This window comes from Lynx canadensis, chromosome D4 (assembly GCF_007474595.2).
Source record: "Lynx canadensis isolate LIC74 chromosome D4, mLynCan4.pri.v2, whole genome shotgun sequence".
Taxonomy (NCBI): Eukaryota; Metazoa; Chordata; class Mammalia; order Carnivora; family Felidae; genus Lynx; species Lynx canadensis.
This window is the reverse complement of record NC_044315.2, coordinates 50,083,286-50,098,962: the sequence shown is the minus strand read 5'-3', so window position 1 is coordinate 50,098,962 and position 15,677 is coordinate 50,083,286. Positions and strand designations below refer to the sequence as shown.

The window sequence follows — 15,677 nt, the reverse complement described above, 5'->3', positions numbered from 1 at the left end:
TCAATTCTTGTATACTTATGAAGGGCTGTTTTTGTGACCCAGTAAGTGATCTATCTTGGAGAAGGTTCCATGTGCACTCAAGAAGAAAGTATATTCTGTTGCTTTGGCAAATGGATAAAGAAATTGTGGTTTATATACACAATGGAATACTACATGGCAATGAGAAAGAATGAAATATGGCCTTTTGTAGCAACATGGATGGAAATGGAGAGTGTTATGCTAAGTGAAATAAGTCATACAGAGAAGGACAGATTCCATATGTTTTCACTCCTATGTGGATCCTGAGAAACTTAAGAGAAGACCATGGGGGAGGGGAAGGAAAAAAAAAATGGTTAGAGAGGGAGGGAACCAAAACATAAGAGACTCCTAAAAACTGAGAACAAAACTGAGGGTTTATGGGAGGTGGGAAGGAGGGATGGGTGGGTGATGGGTATTGAGGAGGGCACCTCTTGGGATGAGCACTGGGTGTTGTATGGAAACCAATTCAACAATAAATTCCATTAAAAAAAAAAAAGACAAAGACTTTCTGATTTGAAAAAATAAAAAATAAAAAAATAAAATGAACTGCAATACATAATATGCACATCAAATGAAGATATCTGAATTCAAACCTAGCTAAGCTAGTTTCCTCTCTCCTGTGTTCCCAGGGTATGATAATAATCCTAAACATCCTGCAGTTACTTGTTTGTAGATAGAGGCATACATAGTGATATACTTTCACCTTTGAACATTTAGCTTTCACTCTACCTCTATTACAAGGTAAAGATATGAATAGCCTCAGAAAAATATGGTGGTATTTCAGAGTATTAAAAGCCAAACGTGAACATATTCCATTTATTACTTAGAGACTTAGGGGTGAAAGATTTTTATAATAAAATAAGATAAAATTTAATCTTAGAGTGGGATGTATTATTCCCTCTATGTATATATTATTTTTCTCTGGCACCTTCATTGTTTTTCCTTTATGTTGCATTTTAGTAGTATGATGTGGTTAAGAGATTTTTATATCAATCTTGTTTAGGGTTCAATAAGCTTCTTAGATACTGTTTTATTTTTTTTTTAATCAAATTTGGGAAATTTTCAGCCATTATTTCTTCAGTTATCTTTTTTCTCCCATTCTCTGTCCCTCCACTCCTCCTGGAATTTCAATTACATGTATTTCAGACTGCCTGAAACTGACCCACAGAACATTTAAGTTCTTGTTCATTTTTTTTTAAGTTTATTTATTTTGAGAGAGAGAACGTGCACGTGTACTAGTGAGTGTGTGCAGGGGTGGGGCAGAGAAAAAGGGAGAGAGAGAGAGAATCCCAAGGGAATCCTGAGCTGAGAGAGCGGAGCCCTATGTGGGGCTCAAAACTCACAAACCACACTGTGAGATCATGACCTGAGCCGAAATCAAGAGCAGGACACTTAACCAACTGAGCCACCCAGGCACTCCTACAGTCTCTGTTCACTTTTATTTCTTCTCCAGATTAGATCTTTTTTTTAAATCTTCAAGTTGATTGACTCTGCGGACTTCAATCTTCTATTAGGGTCATTCAATCAATTTTTCATTTGAGTTATACTTTCAATACTGGAATTTCCACTTGGTTCTTTTTTGTAATTTTTATTTTCTCTGTGGTATTCTCCATCTTTTCATTTATTATGATTTTATTTTCCTTTAAACCCTTAAATATGTTTATAAACATTTAAAATCTTCTGTTCAACATCTGGATTATCTCTGGTTCAGTGTGCATTGATTGCTTTTCCCCTTGACTCACATCTTCCTAATTTGCTGACATATCTAGTAAGTTTTATAGTATAATGGAAACTCTGATATGTTGTAGAGATTCTGGATTATGCCGTACTACTTTGGAAAGTATTGATTTTTATTAAACGAGCAATAAACTTTGCTAAACCAAAATTCTAAACTTTTCTCCTTTGGAGCGGACAGCATGTAAAAAAATCTATGTATGCAGTTCTTTCAATTTTTAACTGCTACTTTTTCCTGGGTTCCTTAAAGTTTACTCAATGCATACATAGTTCACTGGTCAGATTAGGATCTGAATAGAATTTATGCATGTATTTTGGCATTGAGTTGCCCTCTTAGCAGGATGTCTTCCTTATATGTGGGCAGGCAATTAGTAAGTTAGTTTCTTCATATAAAATTTAGCAAAATTTGCTTGTAATTGAGTTGTATTATCTATACAGATTCACTAATGGAAAAATCAAATACAAAGCTGCTATTAAATATTAAACTTTCTTCCTCTACCTATAAAACTAGAAAGATTATGGATTAAAATATAGGTGGAAGGTGACATTATAGTAAAAATATCATGTTCAAAAAACTGAATGCCTCCATAACAATGATCACAGGGCCTAAAATATCAAATAGTTTTAAAAGTCTTCAAAAGACAATGATTTAAGAGAGGAGGTTTTTACCAACCAAATTTAAGTTGGTATAATTAAATTAGAGCATTTCCTTTTGTCCCTTTAAGAGTCACAAGACTCAGTCATACTGACATATATATCCTTAAAAAAACATACATATATACATGGACTTAAATGTTGTGGGATGGCTTTTGTTTTGTTCGATTCATATCTCTACTAGGGTTGGAAACAGTTAAAATGAAAACCAAAGTGTTGAATCAAAGTCCCAGAGGCTTATGATGTTTCAATGCTTCAAAAAGGAAAAGTATATAGCTTGTATATTTTGAGTGCTCAGTGAAAATGTTACTGAACTCTAACTACAGGTTTAATTTGAAGATATATTAGGGGCATACATTTAGGAGCTATAGAAACTGCTTTTCCTAGAGAAAGGGAGAAAATGGTTGGTTGGTATGAGGTAAAGTTTATCTTCCTTTAACAGCGGGTCCCCTTGAAAAGCTAAAAACTTCTCCAAGGGAAGAGACAGGAAGAGGATGCAGACTAGTTCCTTCTGATATGCTATGAAGTTGCAAAGTTTACTAAGCAGTGTGTACATAGTAGCAAAATCTCAGAAGGAACCACTTTGACATGGGGAAATGTTTCTGAAATATTCTGCCATCAGTGCATTTGTTTATTCCTTGGAGTTTCCTTTCCAAAAATATAAATAAAAACTATTGCTGACAGATTTCTTGCCTCTTTACTCATGCAATACAGCACTGTTTTGCAGTCTTTTTTTTTTTTTTTTTTTTTCCATTATTGTCCCTCTATGGAGCTTTTTGTAGATAATTATTTTCCCTTATCACTGCTCTCTCATGAAACTTTTATATTACAGATATAATGTATATCTGTTAATTGTACAGTGACACTTTGGAGGGCCACAAGCCATTATAATCAAGATTTTTTTTAATCTCCCAAGAAATAATTTTTCCCCTGTGAGAATAATATTGTTCCATTAAAAAATAGAGTACACTAAGAAAATCAGGTGATTTCCAATCATAAACTCAAGAGCAAAAGGGGAGGCAATTCACAAAAGGGAATGTAAAATTCATTATCTCTGAAAGGTGAAGTAGAATATTATAGACTTCTTATGGTGATTTGTAGACATAAGAAACTTCATGTGGAGGATAGTATTAAGAGAGGAAAAATCATTTATATGCTTGGTTTAAATTAACATTTAAAAATAATTGAGTAAATGCAACTAATTGCACAGGCCAAAAAATTCAAACCATTATTAATAAGGAAATTTTTCAGTAAAACTCTTATCATAGTAATAAACTTGAATAAAATTGAAGCCAGCTCTCATTCTTTTTCAACCCTACATCACTGGAGAAAATATAATGGCTAGTTTTTAAAAGAAAATGTAAAGAATAAAGTATAAAAGTATGAAAGGAATTCAAAGTCCTTATAATTGAATTCATTACCTGGTACTGATATTTATCTTTTTAAAAAATGTATGTTTCTTAACAGCCATTTTACAAAGATAGCTTAAAGGAGTAAAAAACTTTTCAAATTAAAATTGAAAATAGATAAATTAAAGCCTTAAAACTATAGTCTAAAACACAAAACAGAGATTTCCTAGATGGAACAATTAAAGATAAAATTCTTTACCTTATAGAGAAAAGAAAATTTAGACGTAAAAATACTCATATTTGAAAAGATCTCGAAGAGGTATTTACACACCCATGTCCACTGTAGCATGAATCACAATAGCCAGGAGGTAAAACAACCTAAATGTCCATCACCAAATGAATAAAAAAATGTATGTGTAGTATGTACATACTATAGAATATTATTTAGCCTTTAAAAAAAGGAGACCCTGTTACATGTTACAACTCTGATGAACTTCAAGGGCATTGTAAGTAAAATATCCATTCACAAAGAGACAAATACTGCATGATTCCACCTATAAGAGGTATTTAAAGTAGTCAAACTTATAGAAACAGAAAGTAGAATATGGCTAGCAGAGGAGAAAAATTGAGAGAGAAATGGACAGCTGTTTAATGGGTGTAAGTTTCAGTTTTGTAAGATGAACAAGTTCTAGATACCTGTTGCTCAACACTGTGCCTACAGTTAATGGTTAAGATGGCAAATTTGTGTTCTGTGTTTTTTATCACAATTTTAAAAATTCTGATAGTTAAACCAGTAACAGGTATAAGTCACATTTAGAATGTACCTCCTCTAGTTGTTTAGTATATATTCAGATATACAAGTAAAGCTATAGCAAACAAACTCTAAACAAATCTGGACAGATAAAATATACTTGAATGTATAAAATAACGATAATTGTCCAACTACATCATCATTCTAAATTCAACTGTATATGAATAACATTCGGTACACACTTATAGGTCTATAATCCTTATTAAACAAACTCCTAGGTTATTGTGTTTTAGAATGCAGAATTCTTCAGATTTTAAAAAAATGATACAGCACATATAATGATTATAATAGAACTCCCATAGCAGGGTCTAAGGTAGCATCCTGTCATCAAGTACTTGGCTATTTCTGAAGCAAAAAGTATGAACAGTCATATTAGGTAGGATAATTAAAGACTATAAATAGCCTCATGTCAGTTCAGGTCAAGTTAGGTTTTGTGGCCAGGAGCTTTTAGACCTTAGGATTCCAGATAAATGAATACTGTGGATCTTTTATTCCATTTCAAGAATCCCAACATTTTTACATTAGTAAATATTAATTCTTTATTCCTTGTAATTTTACTAACTGCCAGTGTAATTCCAAGTAGACAAATAAAAACATAGCTAATTCAAAGTCACCACATACCAGCATAAAACATACCCATAGTTAGAATCTATTAGCTTAAAAATCAAAGGTTCCATACAAATTTTGACTTTATCCTAAACTTTTTGTCTTTTGAGTATAGTTGACATCCTATCCTAAACTCTTTAAAATCTATTTTGTGTATTAGTTTTTAATCTCTATCTGCACTGCCCAAGTGGCAGCCATTGGCCAATTATCGTTTTTAAACTTTCGACTATGTCTAGCCCCAAGTTGAGATGGACTGTGACAGCAAAATCTCATGGATCATTTTTATACTGAGTACATGTTTAAATAATACTCTTTTGGATACACTGGACTAAATAAAATATATTATTAAAATTCATACACCTCTTTTTAATAGGGAATTTAAAATTATATATGTGGCTGGCATTACATGTCTAGTGGAGAGTGTTGCTCTAATACCATGTTAGTCATAATGGCTGAAACTAATTATAATTAAAACATTACTTCCTCTAGGATACCTCTCTGGGGGGGGGGGGTGGATATGAACCCAATGTCGGGTTGCTCCTTATGCTTCTATCATAGTACTGCTTCATTATATTTTAGTTGTTTGTCATTATTCCACCAAGTTCAAAGTTCCTTGAGGAAAGAGACCGGACTTTTTTTTTTTAAATCTCTGCATACACATGTTATAGCACAGGCATAGAACAAATATTCAGTAAATGTTAAAAATGAATCAGAATGTCCCAATGAAATACTATTAAGTTGATGTGAAAAGTCACACACAATTCTGAGTCTATAAGTGACTGGAGCAATAAGCAATCATATATTATATTGTCAGCCTTACAAAAAAATCAAATGAAATAGTATTAAAGTTTTAAAGTTTCAATTTGTCATGGAAAATATAAAAATCTATGTTCTCTCACCTGAAGTCAAATTTCTAGCTGTACTTTGTGACTTCTGCATTTCAGTAGATTTAAAATTGAGATCATCCTGCATCATCTTCAGCTCTTGATTGGTGATAGAGGATATCTGTTTCATACGATTTATATTCTGTATTTGTAGAGAAAAAAAAATAGAAAAACTACACTGATTTAACTCTTCAAGAAAACTCTTGGAAAACACTGCTAAGGGACTAGATGTTGTGAATTGAAATACATCATTCATTATATATGTTTCATGTATGTTTATAAGAGTATAGTGAGATTCAAAGTCAGGTTTTCTCAATATGGAGAGACTAAAGCAAATGTAAAAGAAGTAATTCTAAATTTTATTTCACTGTAGAAGAAATTCAACTACACTATTTTAAGAACTATTTGGGGGTCTTAAGACACTTAGAATATTTAAAAGAAACTGCGCATTTTTCCTTCTATGCTAGCACTCATTAGTAGCTGCTCAATAAACTTTTTTTTTTTTGAATAAATGAAGATACTCCTTGGTATCATATACTCTTAAAGAGTATTACAAGAAAAGAATACCTTCTATTTATAGTACAAATTACAATGTAAAAATATATCAAAATTTTCCATTATAACATGTAGATTTTGAAGTTATCTGTGCAAGCATTCCTTCTCTAAGTTCAAACACATCAACAATGGAAGAAAATCATTAATAATTACTCTGAATTAATCCCTCACTTACTGCTAAACACTGACATCATACATGTTACCCTTTTCCCCTACTGTCCTTAGCTGAATTTTGCTAGAAATACACAAATTAAAGGAATAAAATAATAATCAAGGGAATTTAAAGGAAACAGATTAAATGAGCAGATGCCATTGTGAACCACTGCGTTTTCTGAACTGTATTTGGAAAGGTAATCACAGTAAAAATAATGAGAGCACTAAGACAGGCACATGGTACTTACTCTACTAGAGTGCTCCAAAAGTGTAACAATGTTGGCTTCTATCTGTGCCTTCCGTTCAAGTTCCTGATTCTTAGTTTCCTCAAAAGTCTCAATAAAAGCTACAGATTCAAAATTACAACGAGAAGTTACTGTTAATATAGTTAATACTATATAAACTCTGATTTGTAGGTCTTAACAGTACTTTTTAGAAATTCAAAGCAAATTTCATTTTTTTTGTTTGTTTCTACGATTTATTTATAATTTTTTTAACTTTTTAATTTTATTTAAATCCAAGCTAGTTAACATGGAGTGCAGTAATGATTTCAGGACTAGAATTCAGTGATTCATATGACTTACATATAACACCCAGTGTGCATTCCAGCCAGTGCCCTCCTTAATGCCCATCATTTAGCCCATCCCCCACCCCAAACCCCTCTAGCAACCCCCAGTCTGTTCTCTGTATTTTCAAGTCTCTTATGGTTTGCCTCCCTCTCTTTTTATCTTGTTTTTTTCTTCCCTTCCCCTATGTCACAGTCAATTTTAAGGCACGGTTTCATCTTTTATTAACTCAAGGGTAGTTAAATTATTGAATAAGAACATTTCTACATATTTTCACAATTAAAAAAAAGTTTTTTGAATGTTTATTTTTGAGACAGAGAAAGAAACAGAGTGTGAGCAAGGGAGGGCAAAGAGGGAGAGAGGGAGACACAGAATCCAAAGTAGTTTCCGGGCTCTGAGCTGTCAGCACAGAGCCTGACTCAGGGCCTGAACCCACAAATCATGAGATCATGATCTGAGCCAATGTCAGACACTTAACCAACTGAGCCACCCAGGCACCCCTACTTATTTTCAAACTTTTAAAGTTTAACTGTTGTGATCTTAATACAAGTAAACTAAAAGTTACTCAGAAATAATAGTTGATATAAAGAAGAACAGAAAAAAATCTGTTCTTACATAGGATCTCCTTGGTCTATAATTATTAATATTTATAATTAGTCACTAATTTCAATACTGAGAGTAGTTACTAATAACTATTTTATCTGAAAGTATTTTACTTATAATGTTGCATTAATCTCAACTAAATAAATTTAATAATTTATTCACATTATAAATAGTTTCTAAGAAATCCTCCTTCTCTTGTCTTATAGAATGAGTACATAATTTACTTTTTTATATTCTTAAAAATTTTTTTTTAATCTTTATTTATTTTTTCAGAGAGAGAGAGAGAGAGAGAGAGAGAGCGCGCAAGCCAGCGGGAGAGGAACAGAGAGAGAGGGAGACACAGAATCCAAAGCAGGCTCCAGGCTCCGAGCTGTCAACACAGAGCCTGATGAGGGGCTTGAACTCACAAACCGTGAGTTCATGACCTGAGCCGAAGTCGGAAGCTTAACCCACAGAACCAGCCAGGGGCCCCTATTCTTTTTTATATTCTTAAAAATGTATTCTATGGCTTTCCCCAAAATAAAAACTTACAGTAAGTTAAAAACAACTTTACTGTTATTATGAAACAATGAATTAGTTTTGAGATAATTTTTGGTACTTGCTGAGATTTTAAAGAAATCTTGAGATATTGTTAAATCAGAATTAGCAATTACTACTTTACGGCATGCTTCGATGAGGGTAACAATTGACATCAGACCTATAAAACTTCAGATTCTAGTAAAATGATTATTAAAAAAGGAAACCAATAATAAATATTAATTTTGAAAAATTTCTGAATGTACAACACAATTTTAAGTGAAGATCTACTTACAAAGTTAAGATTTTTAAAAAGTAAATTAGAAGTTGCAACAGAAGGCTACCAAAACTACAATCAGTGACAGAATCAAGTAGCAAAATCCGAGGTAAGGGCTGATATATAATGAGAGAAGTATTATAAAGAGTTAAAAAAAAAAAGGGTGAAAGACACTAAAGATGAATGCAGTGAAGCATGTAAAAGAGAACATTCAACATTCAATCAATAAGTGGTCTCTATACAATTAATGTAAACGCTAGTTTTAGAATCTATCCCTAACCTAAAAATACTCATACACACAAATATACAAAACCTTTCTAAATTCTCTACCCATCCCTAAGCTCTGCTTGATATTTATTAATTCCTCAAGGCAAATGCTTTGAATGTCCACACTCCTGGATTTATTACTAGCTACTGTATCTTCCCAAAACGAGATCTCTGATTTGGTATAAATGAACAGATACCTGAGAATATTTTCATATCAATAAGATGACCACTTACTGTCCATATTTTCCTCTCGTTTTTTTAGTTCCTTGTACTTCTGATTCATTTCACCTATAAGAGACACAAAATATAACATCAATTTCACAAACTCCAGATGGTGTTCTAAATATAAAATATCTCTTAGGTTCTCTATATACCAATGGTCACTTTTCAGTGACCATTAGTTACTGAAAATTCATTATTTTCAATTCAGTGACATTCTTTTATATTAACATAGAATCTTTTTCAATACCTATATACTTATGTTTGACTATTTGGAAAAAACAATCTCCTGACTGGAAAGGACTTAAAAGCTTTCCAATGGTTCTCTATTTCAGTCCCAACTTGGAGCTATTCAACCTGCACATGAACACCACTGGTGATGGGAATCCTAAGTTCCCACAGAAGTTCATTCCATCTTTGAATAACTCACCACAGGAAGCAAAAACAGCAAAGTTAGCTCCCTCACAGAATTTAAAATCTAAAGATTGAACATGTAATTAGAACGGACTAAGCGCTATCTCATGAAAAAGGATGCTATAAGAGCACAGAATATGGACAACTTACCTAGTTAAGGAATTCACAGAAATGTTCTCTAAAGAAGTAATATTTAAGCTGCATTATATAAAGAATAAATGAATAGGAGTCACCTGGTTGAAACAGAGAAGGGGTTCAAAGTCAAAGCAATGCAAATACAGAAACTTCAAAGTGAACAAGGAAGTGAAAGAGCGGTATCGCAGAGGCAGAAAATGTGAAGTGAAAAAGTGGCACAAAGAGAAGGCAAAGTGATGAGAGATCTTAAAAGACACATATAAAGAAGTTTGGACTTTCACCTAAGGACAATGGCAAAATTACTAAAGAATTTTAAGCAGGGGAATCAAATGATCAATTTGCATTTTTGAAAAATATCTCTGGTTGAGTGAATAAAAGGGAAATAAATTTTGGAGACAATATGACCAGTTTAGGAGGTTGTCACAGTAATCCAGGTAAAAGATGAAGGTTCCCTGGAGTAGGGCAGTGGCAGTTAGGATGGAAAGCAGATTTTTGTTGCAGACATTTAAGAGCCAGAGTGAATTGATTTTGTAGGACTCCCAGGTTTCTGGCCTGGGCAACTGAGGACATGGTCATATTATTAAACTGAAAAGAGAAGCAAGTTTAGGAAGAAGTTGCTTACAGCAGGTCTGGATGTGTTGCATTTAATATATGTGAAAGACATGTTAAAAGGGCAAAAATCTAAGACCCCAATAAATGGATGAAATTGGACACTTTAGCTGCATAAAGGGACTGTTATAGAGGTGGATCATGATTATTTTATGACAACAGGATTTTCAGCGTAACAAAAAATGAGTTTTAGAAGCACACTGCTATTTCCCTGGACTAGTGAGACAGTTGCAGCCCTGTGTTCTCAGAGTCCCAGGTAGAGAAAGCATAATAAGTTTGTGCTTGCATCAATCTGCAATTTCTTCATCTGAGTCAGTCAATTTTTAGCATTTTGGAAAAACCAAGAAACATTATTAAGATGATATCTAGCAAAGATGGTGAGAATCATAGACCAGAGATTCCTAAGGAAGTTCCTGATAAGGAGCTGGTGGATAGAAGAACTTTAAGAAGAGTTCAAAGAAAATAGGAGCCAAAGGTTATAGTGCATAGGTTAAAACCCAATGGTCAGCCTGTGTTCTATTTAAACTCCTATGCAGCTTTTTCAAATACTGGCTAGAGTAAAGTTAGGGAATAGAGAAGACAGTTGGGGTAGAACCTCAAATTACATGGAGGCATGGCAAAATATATATATATATTTGCTTGGGTGGGAAGTGAGTTACAAGTACAAGAAGGTGATGGAACAGAAAGCTGGGTCAGCAGTTTTATTGCTTTCTGGTCTAAATATTTTCACCAAACTCATTGAGGAGAGCCCTGATACAGAGAAAATCTTGTCAAGGCCCCCAAAACAGTATTGACAATAAAAAGCTAAAAGTGAACTCCACTCCTTAAGAAGAGTAAATACCCCGTGGTCCTTAATTTCCAGCCAATGAACACCGAGAACCAATGGGAAACATTGGGTTCATTCAGACTAAGGCTTTGGATGAATTAACTTTACTGAACAGCTATCTGAGTTCATATGATCACCAATGGTCTCAAAGCATATTGATACATGATAGGTTATTAAGGGGAAGGGGAGAGATAATTTGTTATTAATAACAAACTTTGCATACGATGTTTTAAAATTAGTCTTACAATAAATATCACCATTCACTCACCTTATGGCAATAGTTTTTTGAGTTGGGAACAAAGAATTAGAGATGGAATACCCTCCACAGGAGGAGTATATGCATGGAAATGTTACATAACATGTGAAGTAGCAGAAAAGGTAGTTTCTGCTGAACCTGCCATAGCCCAGGTTTCTAAGAAAGTCCTGATTGAGAACTTGCGCCAGAGATTGGTCAGGCATTAAAGAATTAGGAGGAAGGCCTGCATCCTATGCTTTACAAAAATGTAACTACCATTGTATCTTTCTTCTTACTTAAAACAATCTCCTATACATGCTGTTTCTAGTTCCTCATCTTGCTATCAGACCTCAAGACATGTAATGAGACTTCTCCTTCTACCATTCTAATGAAACTTCTCTCCGTAAGGTTATATGATTCTTTAGTTATCGAATCCAAGGGGGCAGTTTCCAGTTCTTATATTACACTGTAATATTTGACACTATTGATACTTTCTTCCTTCTTTCAATTTTTTTCTCCTTATTTGTTACTGTTAGGGTGGGAACTTCTGATTTCTCTCACTCTCAGATCATTCTTTCTGTATTCTCTTCATGGCTTTCGCTTTCTTATTTAAATTCTGGTTTCTGCCTTTAGTTGACTTCTAATGCTACATTACATCCAAGAAAATTGTACTCATTCTTGTGGTTTAAGAACTCCCGAATCTGACCTTTTCCCTAATTTTCAGATTGTTTTATCCAACTGTTTACTAGATATATTCATGTGGGTACTTTCAAGACATCCTAATAGTTTATTAATAATTAAATTCATCAGTCTTTCCTCTCAGAGTCTGCACCGCTCTGTATTCCCTATTATGTTTGGAAGTCCTTCACCACACACTTATCATCCAAGTCAGAAACCTGGGAGAGTACTTCCTCCTTCTCTTTTCAAATCCTTGTTCTTAACTGTCATCAGATTGAGCTAGAAGACATATCTGGTCAGTGTCTCCAACTATACAGCTGGCCAGCTGGATTAGAAAGGACACAGCTCCCATATAGCTTAGCAGATTACCAAGCTTTGTAAAACCTTCTCCCTTATCATTGTTGTTAGGAATAAAAGAGGTTGGGGCACTAGTAAACGCCTCTATTTTGTGATTTCTCAGTTGGAGGATTCATATTTGAGCTGTCCATGATAGGCAATGTACAGATGTGGGCAGTCCTGAGGTAGGGTAAAATACAGGAGTTATTACCAAATGTACCCTTAGTTGTACTATTAAAGGAGAGTTCAAGATCATAGATACGGGAAGCTAATCAGTATATTACCTGGAGGTGCCAAAGCAGGCAAGCAGAAGGACCTTAAGTAGTAAGATTAAAGAGACCAAAGGAGTAGGAAAACAGCATGCTGATAAGGGTTATTTTAGGGTTATCCTCAAATTCTGAATATATGATGTAAGTATAGCTCTACATAATTTACTTCAAATTTACTGAATGCCTGCTATGTGCTAGATACTGTAGCAGGTGCTACAAATCAAAATGAACAAGATAGTTACAACTCTATCATAGAAAGGATTACAATCTACATTAGGTGTACATGTAGAACCAAAAGCTACAATGGAACCTAAGTGTTCTAACTGAGGTATATACGAAGTCCTGTGGTAAGTAGATAGGTGAAAGAGTTCAGGAAGTATCCTATCAGCAAGGCACTCTAACAGGTAATATAGAAATTATAGAGATGAAGAAGACCTTTACATTCAAGACATTTATACTCCACCAATGCAAGTACCCCAAAATTATAAACTATTAATTCAGGCCTTTTTCCCCCTCACTTGGAGGAAAAAATAAATGGGTATAGACTATTACAAAAGACTTGGTATACTGTAGAAAGGACATATTATTGTCTTTTGATGGTGTCTGCTACAGAAAGCTAGTGGAGTAAGAGAGATACGCTCTTCTTGCACTACCAAGGGGCTGAGTAACCACCACAATTGCCTTTGTCCTCACTATCCGTTCATCTGACTCTATTACTTCTCTGCCATCAAATGTTCTCTGGACTCTAGGCTTACAGAGTCATCTTGATTTTTATTCTCCAAGAAGTTGCTCTGCCCCTAAAGAAGGTCTGAGTACCATTTCCCCTCCATATTCTCTCTTGACCAATATACAACAAGGCATACGCTAATGATTCTTCTGGCCTAAAGTTCCCCACATTGGCAGGCCTACTGATTTTGGAGGGGAAAGAGCAAACAAACAAATGAACAATCAAAAACACTAACCAAGCAAAACAACAACAAAATTAACAAATAAAATTAGAGAAGTGGGCCATGAATAAACCCCAAAGGACTTTTACATATCCAAATTCTTTCCTTTCTAGCATTTGGGGTCCTTCTGAGGCTAGCTAAGTCTCCCCAGGACCTTTGAGTAGTCAATACCTTTGAATTTTCCTTCTGTGGCATGGTTTTAGTCTCTACCATTCTGTTCATTCTACTCTTAGTGAGTTCCAGTTCTTTTTTTGTCCCTTTTAAAGTATAATGCCAAAAAATATAGGATTCGAAGCAGACTATTACTTCCCATACCCTATATATTCACCTTTTTGTTAATGCAACCTAGGATTTCAGCTGTTTGGGAGGCTATAGCACATTAATTCATACTAAACTATTGTCTAAATCTTTGCTAACATTTTCACCTATTTTAGTAAGCCAGGACACTTTCTCTTCCCCTTTCCTACTTAAATTTTAATTAGTTTGGGGTTCCTGTTAAATTCCATCTTTTTATATTCAGTCTCTCTTTCCCACCTACTTTTCACCTATCATCGTAGCAGTAAGTAATAAACTAGCATATGAAATACTACCAAACTAGTACGTGAAGATGAGTCCATATAAGTTTAATGTTTTAAACTAACTTCTGGCTTCAGGCTTCATCCAACTTATCAGCCATACATTCTCTGCAAAATGTTTTAAATTTTTGCAGGCAAGTTTTCTTACAGCTATGCAGTAAATAATTCTATTTTTACACACTGGAGGCACTTTAAAAATATATAATAAAAATTCTCTAAATATGTAAAAGTTGAATTATTATAAAAAGCCTCACCATATAAATAAGAGAAAAAGGGACTATAAAGACATGTGTTTTAACAGAGTAATATCAATAAAACTGGATGGTATAATGAGTAGTCCTTAGAATGTACTAAACACAAGTTCTTAATTATTTCCTCAAGAAGTGGTTATAAAACTTTAGCATGTATCAGAATCATCAGGAGGGTTTGCTGAAACACAAATTCCCTATTCCCAGTGTTTCACATTCAGTAGGTCTGAGGTGAAGCCAAAGAATTTTTATTTCTGACAAGTTTCAGATAGTACTCAAGTACCTGATCTGGAAATGATACCATCTTCTAATGAAAAATACAAAATGTAGCTTACCCAATCTCCAAACTGAAAAATAAGCAATGATTCATTCTTCTTCATTGAATGTATATTGAATCTCTACAGAACAGCAATGCATAAATGCCATTTGGCATCTCAGATACCAGAGGATAAATCACTTTGAAACTGAATCAGTTATTTTAAACATCCTAGGGAAAATACTTTCCTCAAAATATGTTTTGGGAAAATCTCCAGGAAAGTTACTCAAGTTTCAGTTTATAAATTAATAGCATTAATAATAACAGCCAGTAACTAACATTATGTGCACTTTTATAACTGTATGCTATTTTGAGTCAGTTACTTACACACACACACACACACACACACACACCCACACACACACCCATTCATTTAATATGCATAGTGACTCTAAGTGGTAAGGAGGTACTGTTATCATCTCCATTTTAAAAATGAAGAAACTACTAGATCAATTAATTATTCATTAATTTTTTAAAAAAGAGGAAACTAAGGTATAGAAAGGTCAGATAGTATGTCCAAGATCATCCAGTAAAATGGCACAGCTCAGATTTGAATACAGGAATTTTGGTTGCAGAACCTATGCTCTTAAATAGAACTATCCTGGGGCGCCTGGGTGGCGCAGTCGGTTAAGCGTCCGACTTCAGCCAGGTCACGATCTCACGGTCCGTGAGTTCGAGCCCCGCGTCGGGCTCTGGGCTGATGGCTCAGAGCCTGGAACCTGCTTCGAATTCTGTGTCTCCCTCTCTCTCTGCCCCTCCCCCGTTCATGCTCTGTCTCTCTCTGTCGCAAAAATAAATAAACGTTGAAAAAAAAAATTTAATAGAACTATCCTGTCTTTATAAATTCTATATTATCTAACATAAGTAAAGAATAAAA

At 34.1% G+C, this 15,677-nt stretch overlaps 1 protein-coding gene across 1 annotated transcript in view; it reads right to left on the bottom strand.

Moving 5' to 3' along the window:
• Positions 1-15,677, bottom strand: part of IFT74 (intraflagellar transport 74) — a 90,651-nt gene that overhangs the window by 13,327 nt on the left and 61,647 nt on the right. The window contains exons 14-16 of the mRNA XM_030293713.2: positions 9,228-9,281; positions 7,013-7,110; positions 6,072-6,198 (exon numbers count right to left, since the gene is read on the bottom strand). Coding sequence (XP_030149573.1) covers positions 6,072-6,198; positions 7,013-7,110; positions 9,228-9,281 — 279 coding nt within the window. The remainder of the gene's footprint in view (positions 1-6,071; positions 6,199-7,012; positions 7,111-9,227; positions 9,282-15,677) is intronic.